The following is a 14,224-nucleotide window of genomic DNA, read 5'->3' as shown; positions in this document are numbered from 1 at the left end:
TGAAATATCAGTTAGTGCAGTGCGTCAAATTATTACGTTTATTTACAGATCTTCCGTATACATCTGACCAGATGGCATCAAAAAAGCCGGAAAAAGCCTCCCGTTGGTACTTTGGAGGTTTGGCAAGTGCCGGAGCAGCATACTGCACGCATCCTTTAGACCTGCTGAAGGTGCTCTACCAAACGGACATACGTAATAATGTGTCGATGTTTCAATTATCACGCGAAATCATTCGGGACGATGGGGTGTCGGCACTGTATAGTGGCGTTTCTGCGGCAGTCTTACGCCAGCTTACCTATTCAACAACACGTTTTGCGATTTATGAAATCGGCAAACAATCAGAGTATGGCAAGGATAGCGGCTTTTTCGGAAGAATCGTAATGGCCGCTATCGGTGGTACGGTGGGTGGCTTTGTAGGTTCACCGGCGGATCTAATCAACGTGCGCATGCAGAACGATGTAAAACTACCGGTGGAAAAGCGCAGAAAGTATGCGAGAAGCGCACGATGCGCAACGCAACATCACTAAGTATTCTTATTCATTACAGCTACAAAAATGCAATCGATGGCATCATTCGTGTGTGGCGCGAGGAAGGATTCCGAAGATTGTTTGCTGGTGCTAGTTCGGCCACCGCCCGATCGGTGTTTATGACTATCGGGCAGCTTACGTTCTACGATCAGGCCAAGTATACATTGTTCGAAACTGGCTACTTTACCGATAACATCGGTACGCATTTCCTTGCCTCGGTGATTGCCGGTGGTATTGCGACTACGATGACGCAACCGATCGATGTCGTCAAAACGATTATGATGAATGCCAAACCCGGGGAATTTAAAGGCATTGGTGCAATTTTACGACACATTAGCAAGTTGGGACCAGTTGGGTTTTTCAAAGGATTTGTGCCCCGGTTCATCCGACTCGGGCCCCACACTGTGCTGACGTTTATATTTTTAGAGCAGCTGAGAATTAACTTCGGTGTGTTAAAGTCACAATAATCAAATACTTATGTATCTCATCTCGGAACCGACGCTTGGCGAAGGAACTGAAGCTGCAATTGGAAGTAGAATCTAGTAGAAAATGTGATTAGTAGTAATAGTAATAATACTAACAAAGTGACTGAATTGAAACGTATAGTATAGTGTTTGATTAATAAAAATATTTTTTTTCATTGATTTTATTATTTGTTTTAATTGATTGACTTTGTGGTTAAAGAATGCTGCGAGCGTACTGTATTTTAATTAAAATGTAAGGTATTAAAATGCGTAACAAGCGAACTTTTGGGAATATTTGAATTTTCATATTTAAATTTTCAAATTGCACCAAGTGTATATTTAGCCAAAACGTATGACTTCACAAACATTCACGTATAGTTCCTAACCTGTTTCCAACACAACCAAGCCAAGGGTTACTTCGTTTCGAACGATGGTGTGCGTACACTGCCGTTAAGCTTTCGGAAGGGTGGGATGGGAGCGAAACATCGAAAGCTTCGGAAAACCAGTTTTCCACGGGTAATACGCACACACAAACGGTCCTACAGTTCGCCCATTTGTAAACAGGTGCGTTACAGCATGTGGTTGTGTGTGGCACTGCTTGCTGCAAACGCGTTCGTTCGTTCGTTCATTCAAATACGTCCCGTTTCGTTCCAGCACGCTTTGGCCACCGTGGAACAAGCGGCCCCGTTCGTTGCACGTGCGCAAAGGATGGAATGTTTGGTTTGCTGCTCCATAATACCGCGGTAGGGGTGATTGCAAGCGAGGGTGAGTTTCGGTCGTTGTTTCGAAAGGCAACTCTCCGAACGACCGTTTTCACAAGCGATGCGCGAATGTTGCTTTAGTAGTAGTTGATTCGTAGATTCGAAAAGACGTACCGTTCGTGACGGGCACGCGTCGCAGCACTGTTATCGTCCATAATCGTCGTCGACGTTGTCGTAGTCGTTGTTCTACTTGTGAGACAACCAGGAAAGACACCATTTAGTGAAGGTTTGTTTCCGTTGTTGCCTTATTCTGCGAATGTGAGAGTTTTTGGGGTGGAAAAGTGTTGTCGAATAGTTCCTCTTGTGTGTGAATAAGAATTCTCCCTACGAGAAGTCTTCATCTCCGGACGGAAGTTTGGTGGAAAGTCGAATGTTTGATGGTGGAGTTGCGGATTCGCATCAGTTCGCCACTTTCATCCCGTAGCAGTCAGCGCAGGAGAGCTTTCGTTTAGGGAGAGTAGGGGGGGAGTTCTCTTGGCTTTCGTTTCATTCCGTTCAGCACTCCAATCACCACTACCAGCAGAGCAGCGCCCGACATACCAAAACAAGCCCCACCGTGTGTCTGAATGTGTGCGTGCGTATAGCAGGAGAACGTTCGCAGTGCGTTCTGTGCGATGTGAAAAGAAACGACACAAGCTCACAAACCAGCTGGTGATGCGGTGTGTTGTGACTACGGACGTACAGTTGCGTGACGCCGGGGAATCGACAAATGGAATCCGTTCCGGGCCACCCGTTTTTGGTACGGCCGGTCTTTCCCACTCAACGTAGCGTCCAAGTTGACCAAGCTGTTCATCAGCATCGTACGCCGACACGCGCCGCGTTGTGGGAAAAACCTTCCGTTTTAGTGTAACATGACGTAAGGTAGTGTTGAATTCTGGCCCGAATCGTGTGAAGTTTGGTGCCATTTTGTGTTTGCGGTGACGACCAGGTCACATAGAAAGCAACCTCCGCCAGTGTGACGCGTGTGACAGAGGACGGGAAATAGTGCGTGTGTGTAAAAAGGTAATTTATCGTCCCATAACTTGCACGTAATGTCGGTGTGTAATTCGTTTCGAAAGCTTCGTCACCTTTCGCGAGAAATCAGGCGTCATTCGATTGGCCGTGCCATAAACAACGGATCTAGTAGTACATGCTTGGATATTAACGTGCGTATGGTGTGTGCGGGCGTGTGTGTGTGTCTGTCACATTGAAGTGCCTGTGTAGTGGTGGAGATGCTTTCTCGTTTGCCATCTCTTCACGGTCGCCTTCAGCACCGGTGGTGGAAGAGAGTCGTACCGAGTGAGCGAGAGGGAGAGCAAAACAAGATGGATCTCTTGCAACAGCATAACTGCCTGTTGTGAGCCGTGTGTGCTTGCAGCATGTGCCTGCTGGAAGGAAAATATGTTCGGTGCGCTGTTCGGTAGCTGTGTTGCGAATATTGAACATCTGGTTTTGCACACACCGTGCCTGTCACGCTACACGGTGATGGAAAAGCGTCAAGCAGTAGTAGTAGTAGTAGTGGTAGTAGTAACCCCCAACACGGGACGTCCTGGCACTCGGGGTCCATTACCTGCCTTTTGTTTTGGATGGTGGAAGGATATTCGCAAACCAACGGTTGCGGAACGAATCATGCCGGATTGCGGCATTAAAGCTTCTTACGAAGATTACATGCGGCTTTCACTGTGTGGGTGCGCGTGTGTGGCTCTGTGGGAACTCGGTTTCGGTGATGTTGTTTCCATGTACATGGTTGGTGGCGTTGGTGGGAAAATGCGTGCTGTGCTGTGTATTTTGTTTTCATCTCGCTTGGATGCTCAAGCTTAGCTCTTATCAACTCACCAGCAATCGGTGTTTGTACAGGGTTACCGGTATTTTCTTTTAAAGTCTTTTCCCTTCACCGTTGTTGGTTAGACAAACTTGTCTATTGAAGTGGAAAACGAAGAAAATCTTTAATATATTTTCCTTGAAAAAATTGTGCCATTGCGTTTAAATACGTCCTTTAAATTTTGGAGTAAAATTTAAGAGCTTTGAAATTGTTTTTGGCAAACAAAAGTGGCATAGTTCTTCGCCCCCAAATGGCACGAATTTTGGGAATTGCAAGAGTGGGGAGCGCTGAAAAAAGACTGAACCAAAACTGTAAACAATCAAATTTATTTGACGATCCATCTCGCTAGAGAGAATCATCCCCAAGCGCAGCATGAAATTTTGGGACAGGGCAACAAAAAAACCTACAGTTGTTTGCTCCACCGGGTGCTGTAGAATGTGGTCCTGCTGGGGTGTTGTTGTTGTTGTCCACACTCGCAAAATTTTCCCCCGGCGTGAGTCCGAGAGCCAGCGAACGCTGCATCCACCGCTGTCTCATAGATAAGTTGCTAACTAGGTAGGTAAGAAGTTTATGGAAATGTACTTCGTACTTTTGTCGGTCTGGCCCCGTTCCCGCTAGCAGCCGGCGTTAAGAAGAATATGCGCACGCCGGGTGTACGCGTGTAAGCCATTATGACGAAGGATGCGGATGATGATGGGACGCTGTTGGACTTGTACCACTGTTTCGGCCGGCTCATGCTCATCGTCCTGGCTGCATGTGGAACCGAACTGGAAAGCCAACAAAAGGCCCCCAACAACACCGAGACAGCTGAAGTACACGGGCCCTGGCGGATGGGGTTGGGGTTTTGTTTTTCGGAAAATGTGTCAGAAACTCGGACAGGAAAATCCCACCGCGTAGGCCGGATCCCTCGTCCAATTCGCCCATTCGACTTTTCCCCACGGGTCCGGGAAATTGCTGGATACTTTTATTAAATTTATTCACATCAACCATGTCCCCGTTCCATCGCGTCCCCTTTCCCTCCGTGTAGAATGGAATGCGAAATCCGTATTGCCTGCCCGTACGATTAAGCGTTTTGGGGAGGAAATTCTATTTAAGCGATGCACTGGCGGCCGAATGGCTTCGCCGATGGTTGGATGATATCGTATGAAATACATTGACGTTTATTGCGTTCATGGAAAAATGGAGAAATGAAGTGTAATACACGACCGTACAGGGGAAGTGTACTGCAAATTAAGAGGACTCGTTATGTTTGGACATTTCTGTGTCTCCTTCTCTGGAGATGATTGATGTTGAAAGATGATACTCAGCAATTGAATATCCTTTTAAAAGTAAATAGTAAATAGGACGGACACTTAAGCAGTCTAATCGTTAAATAGGGAAAAGGAAGACTCTGCAATTAGCTAGACAGATCATAAACGTTTATTGTCCTCCAATTTTCAGCTCTCCTAGCTTATTATAAACACGACCTGTTTTGCTTCTAAGTTCTCTGTATTTTTCGATCTTTCGAGGTTGGTCAAAACTGGTGCTTATTTTAGCTGTACCCCAAAAATTGCTTAAAGTTCCACAACTTCAGAAGCGAACTCTTAGCACAGCAGAATCCATTGCAATCACACTGCCTAATCACCTAAGATATGTAAGGTTGAGGTAAAGCGTGCAGGTATAATGTTCATGAAGTTTGTTAATTGAACATTGTAAAATAACCCTTCCTTGTTGTTAGTGTTATCAGAAATTGTTCGCATTTATGTGAGTAACTTAAACACTATTCTTAATTCTTTTTTTCATAAGTTAAAGATAAAGATTGCTAGGGCTTGAATCATGTTGAGACATTAGAATGTTCGGATATTGATAAGATCTTTCAAATAGATGGGGACACAGTTGATTTGGGATTTGAACTCAAGCCGAACATGTGAATGAGACGTGATTTATTAGTTCGATTATTATACTGGTCTCGTAAATCGTAAGCTTTCTTATTCACATTACTTAGTAGATGTGATTTTAAATTTAATTTGGAGCTATATTTAAAATTATTAAATTATTCTAATGCTCTACCTTTACTACTACTTCATTGGTCATCCAATCGGAACAGTGGTTCGTTTAAAATATTTTCCAGAAAAAAAAACGTTCCTATCCATACCGCTGCGCTACATGATTACGAGTTTATTTCGTGTGGATGTTATCGCTTAATTAAGCAAAGTGTCTTCGGTCCATGAACCCTTTGTACCGGTAGGAATCCGTTGGAAAAGCATTGGTCAGACGACGAATGTAGTACGTGTGCAGCGGTTCGGTCCAGGATGCTTTTGGATGGATCCCCAGCATCAATATAACTCACTCAAACACACACACACGCATCCCCGATGCTGTTGAAGAACTCCCTTCAAAGGAAGCATTCGAATTCACCGAAATCCACTGGACATTGAAGGGCCAAAGCCAAAGCGGAAAGCGGAGAAACCATTTATAGAAATCCTTTTGCCCAGCGTTTGAAGCCCTAACGACCGATTGATGGGGATCAGATGGGTACAGGGCATAGTGGCCACAGTTTCCGCTATTCGTTGTATGAACTCGACGAGCGCTTTGATGTTTGCTAACCCCATCATCCACTGGCAAGATGGCGTGCTGTATCGGTAGGTCCTTGAGGGATTATCTTCCGCCTTCCGTTTCCGTCCTGCCCTGTCTGGGCCCTCGTATCTGCCCCCCTCCCTCCGCTGTTTGCGCGTAACAATTTTCCAATTCGAATTAGTCAATACGCGACCAAATGGAAACATTGTTGTGGAAAATGGGTTCCCTTCTTCTGCGAAAGGCCAAATTTCGGGCTGGGTATATACGAGGCGATGAATTTTCCCCGCACCAAACGGGTGTTGGTTTACAGGTAGTCAAAAATTTCCTGGAAGGATACGAGAGGCACTCGCGCAATAGCGTGTTTGTCCCGGTTCGCATAGATACTTCCGCTTGCGAAGAGGCGGAGGTTTACGGTTGTCTTTACCATATTACCGGCATATTAGCATGAATGGAATACGCACATAAACCTGGCTGCCGTGCTGAAAGGGCCACTGTAACAGAGTGAGGGGGAGGAATCAACCGCACCAACCGCAGCAGCAAACTGTGGCCGCCACGCTACCATGCGTTCGGTTTTTTGGTTTTTATGTGTTTTTTGCACCGTGTGTCGTCAATTTGGTGCGTGTGTATTGCGTAGGGTGAAACTGTTCGTGTGCGTGGCGAGGACTTTCCCTGCTTGGTATACCGTGCACATCAGGCACGTCCTTCCTTACAGCCATTTGGCGCTTGTGGGTGTCCCCGGTACTATTTTCAAGTTCAGGATTCTATTACTATCAAACGAAACGTTGTGCGGGACCCCAAATTGGAGCTCCGTTTTTCCCGGGTAGAGTAAATGCGCACCCTGTCCCGCACACTCGTAACGTGTGTACCATATTGCTTTGCTTGGTTTGTTGTTGCTGTCTCCTTCATTTCCTTTGTGTTCTTTTCTTGCCAAGATCCTTTCGTTATCTTTGGCACCGTGGTACCGTGATCGGGATGTTGAATCGGGTCACCAAAACCTGCGAGCGTTTTCTTTTACCATTTTGACGCGTGAAAAATGAACGCTCGGTTCCACCCCTCCGGGACACCCCGGAAGCGCTTCCCGCAGCCAAACGCAGCCAAAGGTGTCTTGAGTAAAGCAGGGGGCGAGAAAGGAAAATCGACCAAACCCACATCCGTAACTCAACCCGGGGGGGAGGAAAAACAGAGTCGACCGTTTTGGGCGTGATAAGGACGGAAAATCAAAACAAACAGAAAAGAAAAAAAACACAAACCTTAAAGGAAAAACCTTCTTTGGGCGCCAAGTAGTCTTTCTTACGCCCAAAAAAAAAAAAAAAATGCACACAGGAGATGCGCACGTGTGTGTGCGTGTTCGTTTTGGCGAAACCGCAGTTTCGCTTGCGTAAGGATTCGGTTTACGCATTTTATAGCCATCGCACAACGGTGCGGCTTCTCCCGACCGTTTGCAGGTTCGTTCGTGCTAAAGTCAAGTGCAAACGTGTCGAGGCCACCGAAGAAAAAACAAAAAAACCTCCCAAACAATCCTCACGTTCTCGTACAGCGCAAGAAAGCCTTCCTGTTTGTGGTGTGCCGCTCGCAAAATCGAACCGGCGGAAAGTCCTGCATGAAAAAGGGGCGCTTCAACCACGGGTGGGCTGTGGGCTTGAAAATCGCGTGAAAATGATAAAAATAATACGGAAAAATAAAAGAGCAAAGAGGGCTCGGGAGATATTAAATTTCCCACCTCCCGCAGCATTATCGGTGACGGTGACATCAGGAAGCGTGAGGTGGCGGGTGCTAGTTCCCTGCCGTGTGGGGGTTTGTGGATGGAAAATGTAAAAAGAAATGAAAAAAATATATAAAAAAACACCCCCCCAAAAACCTGCAGGCAGGATGGCACACGAGATGAACATCGAAAACAAGGGTCAAATGGTGAAGTGATAGAGTGATAAAGGAGCGAGCGCTACTTCCCGGTGAGAGACCGTGCTTCAGGACCGTGAGCTGGCAGTCTTATGGGGCTGTATTTTGTTGTTTTTTTTCGTACACCTTATTGTGTTGGGTCGATCGACTAGTTCGCTTCTGTTTTTTTTGCTGCTGTTGTTCGTATCGATTTTCCGTTCGTTCACATCAAGATAAAATAGATGCTGGATGAATGCTTCGGGGCCGATTTCGCTGGAGGGTTTACACTGCACGTTTCCTGCAGTGAATAGTTCGCCCGTCAACTTGACAACGACAAATTTGTTTGTGTTTGCGCAAAGCCTGACAACACGGCTGCGGGTGTGTTGTCGTTGTGCCTATTTTGTTGCTGGTTGGGATAAGGCATGATTACATTCAATGTAAATTTCATTAGAATGGTTCAATAAAGATTACCAATAGATTGTAAATAAACGTCGTACCTTGGTCGCCATGCTTGCCAACCGCGAAGGGTTTTGTTGAATTTCACGTAATAATCACTTACTCACACTAACGGGTAATGTTCGTATTGTCACGTTTTGGTGTATTTAAGTTATCTATTTATTTTATTTTATTTGTTTATTACGCGTTTTACTAAGTTGAGTTTAATTGTTCAATTACAATTTTGAATGGTAAAGTGCATTTTTTTATATTTAACTTTTTGTAATAACTACTAATAATGGCTAAAAGTTGTATAATCATTGCAAAACAAAGGTAATAGCAACAAAAAACATTCACTACATTCAATGAAAATTTAAACTTAAATAGTTTTAAAAGGTCAGTGAACAAAGCAAAATTGAAACTAAAGTTTTAAAAATGGCAACGAAACAAGGAACTTCTAGTACTGTGTAAGCAATAAGATTATACGATTTTTTTCCAAAGGATATTGTTTTGTGTTTGGCTAAACGAAGATTATTAACTGGATTTTATCAATTTAAGTTGATCGGTTGTTAATGCCGTACAGTTCGTTACATATGTATACGGCCATATGAAAAGATTCAAGTTTTGAGGAATAATAAGGATTGAAGGTGTATTTAGAACAAGTTCTAACAATTCGAAACCTCTTTTTTATCTCAAGGAAATTGGAAAATTGTATTAAAAAAAATTCACTTATTTGCATGTTTGCCACGTGTTGTTGTCTGTTGTTTATGTTTTATTTATTGCCTAATGTTTAACAATGTTTGTTAAATTTTTAATTTTTCTCGATACGCACAATAATTGTGGACAATTATAGGTACATTTTAAGAATTTGCAACATTGTAACTATATTTTTGTTACAATTCTTTTCAACGTTAGTTGGTGTGAAAAATGTCAGAGTATTTAAGGAATAAAAACCGTAATTTTATTCTTTCAAACGTTGTAAAGATTTCACTTTTAGCTATCTCTTTTTATCATTATAAACGAGTCAACATAGAATTAATGTTCATGGAATTAATTTCATATATTTACCTTTAAAAAAATATTGCTGTCGTGTACATGTTACTCCACCTACAAGAGCCAAGAGGTTTTTTTTCAAATTTATTTTTACAGCACAAGTTTTATCCAAGCTGTTAGCAGAATAAAAAAAAAGCCAAAGTTTCCACCGTTTTCATAACGTTATGAATAAATGTTTCACCGTTGCAATGCTCAACCAAACCGTCACAAGAAAAGCATTAGCACTCAGTACATGCACCGTAAACGTAATTAATAAAATTAAACCAGAACCTGTGTGTGTGTGTGTGTGTGGCTAGTATGGTTAGTGTGGGTATCTAACACCGGTAGACACGTACGACCGCCACTGACACCGTGCACTGACCGTAAAGTAATTCAAATTTTCAACCCCAGGAGAACGAACTAACCTGGGGCGCCGGGATGTAACTGGGGTCGGTGGCGTACCACACCGCAGTGAATGAACCGTCGGCCGAAGCTTCCGAGTGAGAATGGAAAACAAGACCGAAAGGCAAAATTCTTGCTTCTCTCCCCTCCTCACGCTGCGTTATTCACACCCACACCTAGAAGGCAACGTACTAATAATAATTAATATTTATTTGTTCTTCTTTTCCCGGTTTCTTCGACGCACCCTCCCCCACCCGGTAGCTGTGTGCAGTGTAAGCGGGCGCCACCAAACCACACGTTGCCCCACACGAGTTGGAGGGTTGGAGGTGTGCCGTTACGTTTCCGGCATCCTGAAGGAATACGGACACCACCCCTCTTGCTAGGGTGGAAAAGAATCGGTGAATCTCTCCGGGTAGTCCAAACGTGTGTGCGCAAAGGTTCGATACGCAAGAATGAACAACATCACCACTCCAGCGCGGGCAGTCCACAGAGTCCCGAGGTCCGAACGCACCCAGAACCCATCCGGCATGGTGTGTCCGTTAAACTGAGTGTTTAAAGAAAGATTGCTCCCGAGCGGGCGGAGTGTATTGCGGAAGAAGCATAGAGGGTTGGGTTGGTGGTTACGTGTTTGTTTTTCCTTCATTTTTCCCCCCCCTACGTGATCTAGAGTGTGGCCCCCAACAGGTATTGAAAATTGGTAGCCTTTCAATTAGCTAGTTAGCAAACGAAAAGCAGGCGCTGAATGGTGCGCCTACTGCATGAGCATGAAGTTTTGTTAGATAAATAGTGAAGTTGGTGTTGCAAGTGAGCAGCTGGCGAGAAAAGAGTGCGGTGAAAAATCATCCCTGCCGGGGGTGAGCTTTTACAAGTGAGAAGCGTGTGCGTGTATATGTGTGTGAGTTTGTGTGAGTTTGTGTGGGTGCGTGTGAATGCAAAGTATTAAGATGAAGCATCCGGTGATCATTCCGGCGCACATTCGACCGGTCGCGTCGTAACGGCCGTGCTTGGTGGTGCTTAGTGTGTGTTAAATAGTGTTTGCGGAGATTGTGGCGTTCGGATACGTACGTAGCAGTAGCATTAGCAGTAGTGGCCCGGTGGCCAGCAAGTAACCTACCTCCAACCTCGGTTCTCCTCATCTCCATCCTTCCCCCCCCCCCCCCCCACGGCCGTGCCGCACACACATCCGCTCCATCCATCCGCTCGCTGGCGCCTATTCAAAAGCTCTACCGATCCGGTTTGTCGCCCGTGTCGCGTCACCTACCGCGTTATCCCGGCGCTAGGTCATGGTTAGGATCCGATGTGCATTCAATTAAAATTTAAATGAGCATTTGGTGATGTCATTACGTTCGGATGATAATGAACAGGATTATATTCGGGGTGTTTCTCATCCTCACGTGCCGGCCCCCGGCCGCACTACGGGTCCCGCCGGCCGACTGGCAGCAGCCGGCGCCGGGTTACGGTGTTGCCGTCCCGACCGGAGCGGTGGGCATCGTAGCCGTCCAGGCGACTCCACTTGCACAAGGTTAGTATGATAAAAATCTCGATTCCAGCCTCCTCAATTTAAACCATTTGCTGCCATTAGGATATTTGTATTTCTGTGTGAGTGTGGAAGTGTGGTGGTTTTGGGCTTAAATTCCGGTGTGAAATGGCTCACCGGATAGATTTATTTGACCCGTATATGCAGCCCAGCGTAAGCCTGCACACCCATTCGGTTTGATTTTGGGTAGCGCAGCAACAAATTTCATTAAAAAGCAATAGAACCACACCACGCAGCGTAAATATGAAGCCGGGTATTCCGGCGGAAGAGTGTGCATAGTATGCGTTAATTAGGGCGGACAGGTTTTTAGTACAAATTTTCGCTCAACAGGACCGTTTAGTGGCTGTGGGACGATGCGTGGGACCGTGTGTTCCACTACAACAATTACTCATAATTGAATCGCTTTATATTGCTGGCTATGAAGTGTTAATAATGTTATTGAAGTGTTATTGTTGGAAATACAATAGTTTTCAGTTAAAGAATTCGTTCCATTTTTAAAAACATGAAAAGGAATGTTTTAGGACAAATAAAATTTATAATCAAGCAACCATAGAGCCAAGGAAGGGCAGGAACAGAAGTTTAGTTAGCAACATCATCTAGAGAGAATCAGACCTGCAACAGATCGAAGTTCAAGTTATTAGTTAAAAATAAAAGGCAACACTAGAAATCAACGGAAGGAGTTTTGGATTTGTTAACAAGTATAAAAAACACAACGTTGGGCAGCAAACACCAACAGCTATTGTTAAAATGCTAGTAAAATTGTTCAAATAGCGTCTTTTTGAAATTACTGCTATGGGCATGTCCCAAAATTGGAGCCATTTTTGCGTTCTGTTTGAGTTGAAATATAATGCGTTGAGGGTAATATCAAACTTTTTGAATCTTTTGCGTGTTGAAATCGATAAAGCTTTCTCTACTGTCACTAGTTTCAAAATCGAGAAAGTGCGATAACATTTATATTTACCTTGGTGGGTTTTCGTTATAGTTTAACTTGATTCATTTATGGACTTCACTAGCTGTCAGTTGCAATTGGAAAACCCTGTAAAACGTGTTTTTATATATTTTCACGAATTTACAGTCTAGTTAAAAAAAGGGAAATAGACTTTTTTAATATAGACGTCAAATAATAGACGAAAGATAACCCTTAGATTGAATAAACAAAATCTTTGAAATCGTTAATACAGGGTTCTTCAAAGGGTAGAACACATGATAATGAATTGCACAAGCACATGATAATGAATATGGCAATCGGAGCATTTGATGTTAATGTTCCCTCAACTTTATTAATTTAGCAAAATTTGATGTAAAATCGCATTTCAAGAATTTCAAGCGCATTGCAGAGTAACTGGAAAACCGTTAATAAACCTAACATATTTGTTAAGTTGTTGAAACTTTTTGAAGAATTCAACGGTACTTTTCAAACTTTTAATAAATAATAGGACAGGTGGAAAAAAATTTTTCTGCACATGCTCAAAACATGCTTGCAATTCCCGATATTAATTTCGCTATATTGATGAAAAAAGTAGTATTATAAGTGATTCAATCTGCATTTTAGATTTGATAGGGCAAGCAGTTTTCATGCGTGAGGATCCTTCATATCTACTCGCCCACAGTAATATTGTTTCTCTTCAACGCAGAGTAAAGTGCTTCCACTGTTGAACGCTACAATTTTGCTACTTACAAACAGTGCTTCACTATGAGGGCCGTTGGTAGGATTTTATTTATCGATTTTATACATTTTCTACGAACCTTCCCATCGTCGTCTATGATCGCGCAAAGCATCATGTAAATACAAACTCATAAAAGCTGCTACCCCCGGGGCTACACACATTGTGAATGCGTGCAGCATTGCTACCGTAAGGATTAGCTGTTTGATATGGCCAGTTCCGGGTGCAGCATCGCGTCTCGGTTGTTTCAATCGATGATCCACCGGAAGTGGTGCTGATCCAGCACCCATTCACGGATGGTGCATGGTAACATGATAAGGGGTAAACTCGATGTGTGTGAGTATGATTTATGCGAACGAACGTTGTTTGCTGCTAGTGTTAGCTTTGCATAAATGTTTGCCGAAGGTTAAGTGCATTAAAGTAGTTGCATAGAAATGGGACTTTTGCTTCCTTTCTTTCCCAAGTAAAAGCATAAACTCCGCAGCGCTACTTTCCAATTAAAACCGTTCCAATATTGATGTTTTTACAACTTAAAATGGTTAATACCGCATACTGCAACCGCGTGATATGTTGTATGCTGCAGGTGAGATATCTTGTTTTGGGGAAGTAAAAACACTTTCCCACCCGGATGCTTTCATTCCTCTCATTCCAAAACTGATTGCACTTGATCGATCGCTGCTCCTGCTGTTCGGCACTGAGGGACATATACTAGCGGTCGGCCTGTACGCTTGCTCATTTTCAGTCCACTAGTATGGAAGCATGGATTAAAAAAAGCAGTGGAAAGAGAAGTTGTAAACAAAAACAAGCGGTGAAAACAGGAGCGCACCTCCAGTTTCGCATCCAATTTCGAGTGCACGAAAGTGCACTCCAGTTGTTGGGTGGCGGGCTATTGAGAAGGAATTGTTTGCACGCTCCGGGAATTCGATTGCCAGTTCGTTGCCAGAGTTCGTCCAAACATGAGGACGCCAATGATAGGCAAATGTTTGTCAGCATTTTAATTGGTCAGCATCGTCAATGGGTGACGGGGATCCATTCGACGGTTCAAGAAGTCATCCATATTGAATGCAACTGCACTCGCAAAGGATGGCATTCGATGATTCTAATTGTGCATCCTCGCGCTTGCTGGTACGAACTTGTGGAGATATAGCTGTACATTAATATTTACTTTAA

The 14,224-nt window shown here is 43.9% G+C and overlaps 2 protein-coding genes across 2 annotated transcripts in view; both read left to right on the top strand.

Moving 5' to 3' along the window:
• Positions 1-71: 71 nt before the first annotated feature.
• On the top strand, positions 72-1,008 carry LOC128297889 (mitochondrial dicarboxylate carrier-like). Its single transcript, XM_053033602.1, has 2 exons — positions 72-487; positions 547-1,008. The coding sequence occupies exons 1-2, from the start codon at positions 72-74 to the stop codon at positions 992-994; spliced, it is 864 nt and encodes a 287-aa protein (XP_052889562.1). The 3' UTR covers positions 995-1,008.
• Positions 1,009-11,203: 10,195 nt separating this feature from the next.
• The window catches only part of LOC128301286 (uncharacterized), a 160,884-nt gene continuing 157,863 nt past the window's right edge, over positions 11,204-14,224 (top strand). Inside the window, exon 1 of the mRNA XM_053037688.1 lies at positions 11,204-11,375. Within this exon, the coding sequence (XP_052893648.1) occupies positions 11,204-11,375 (172 nt within the window). The remainder of the gene's footprint in view (positions 11,376-14,224) is intronic.

This window comes from Anopheles moucheti, chromosome 2, assembly GCF_943734755.1.
Source record: "Anopheles moucheti chromosome 2, idAnoMoucSN_F20_07, whole genome shotgun sequence".
Classification (NCBI taxonomy): Eukaryota; Metazoa; Arthropoda; class Insecta; order Diptera; family Culicidae; genus Anopheles; species Anopheles moucheti.
Note: the sequence above shows the minus strand (reverse complement) of the source record. Positions and strands in the feature narration are given on the sequence as shown.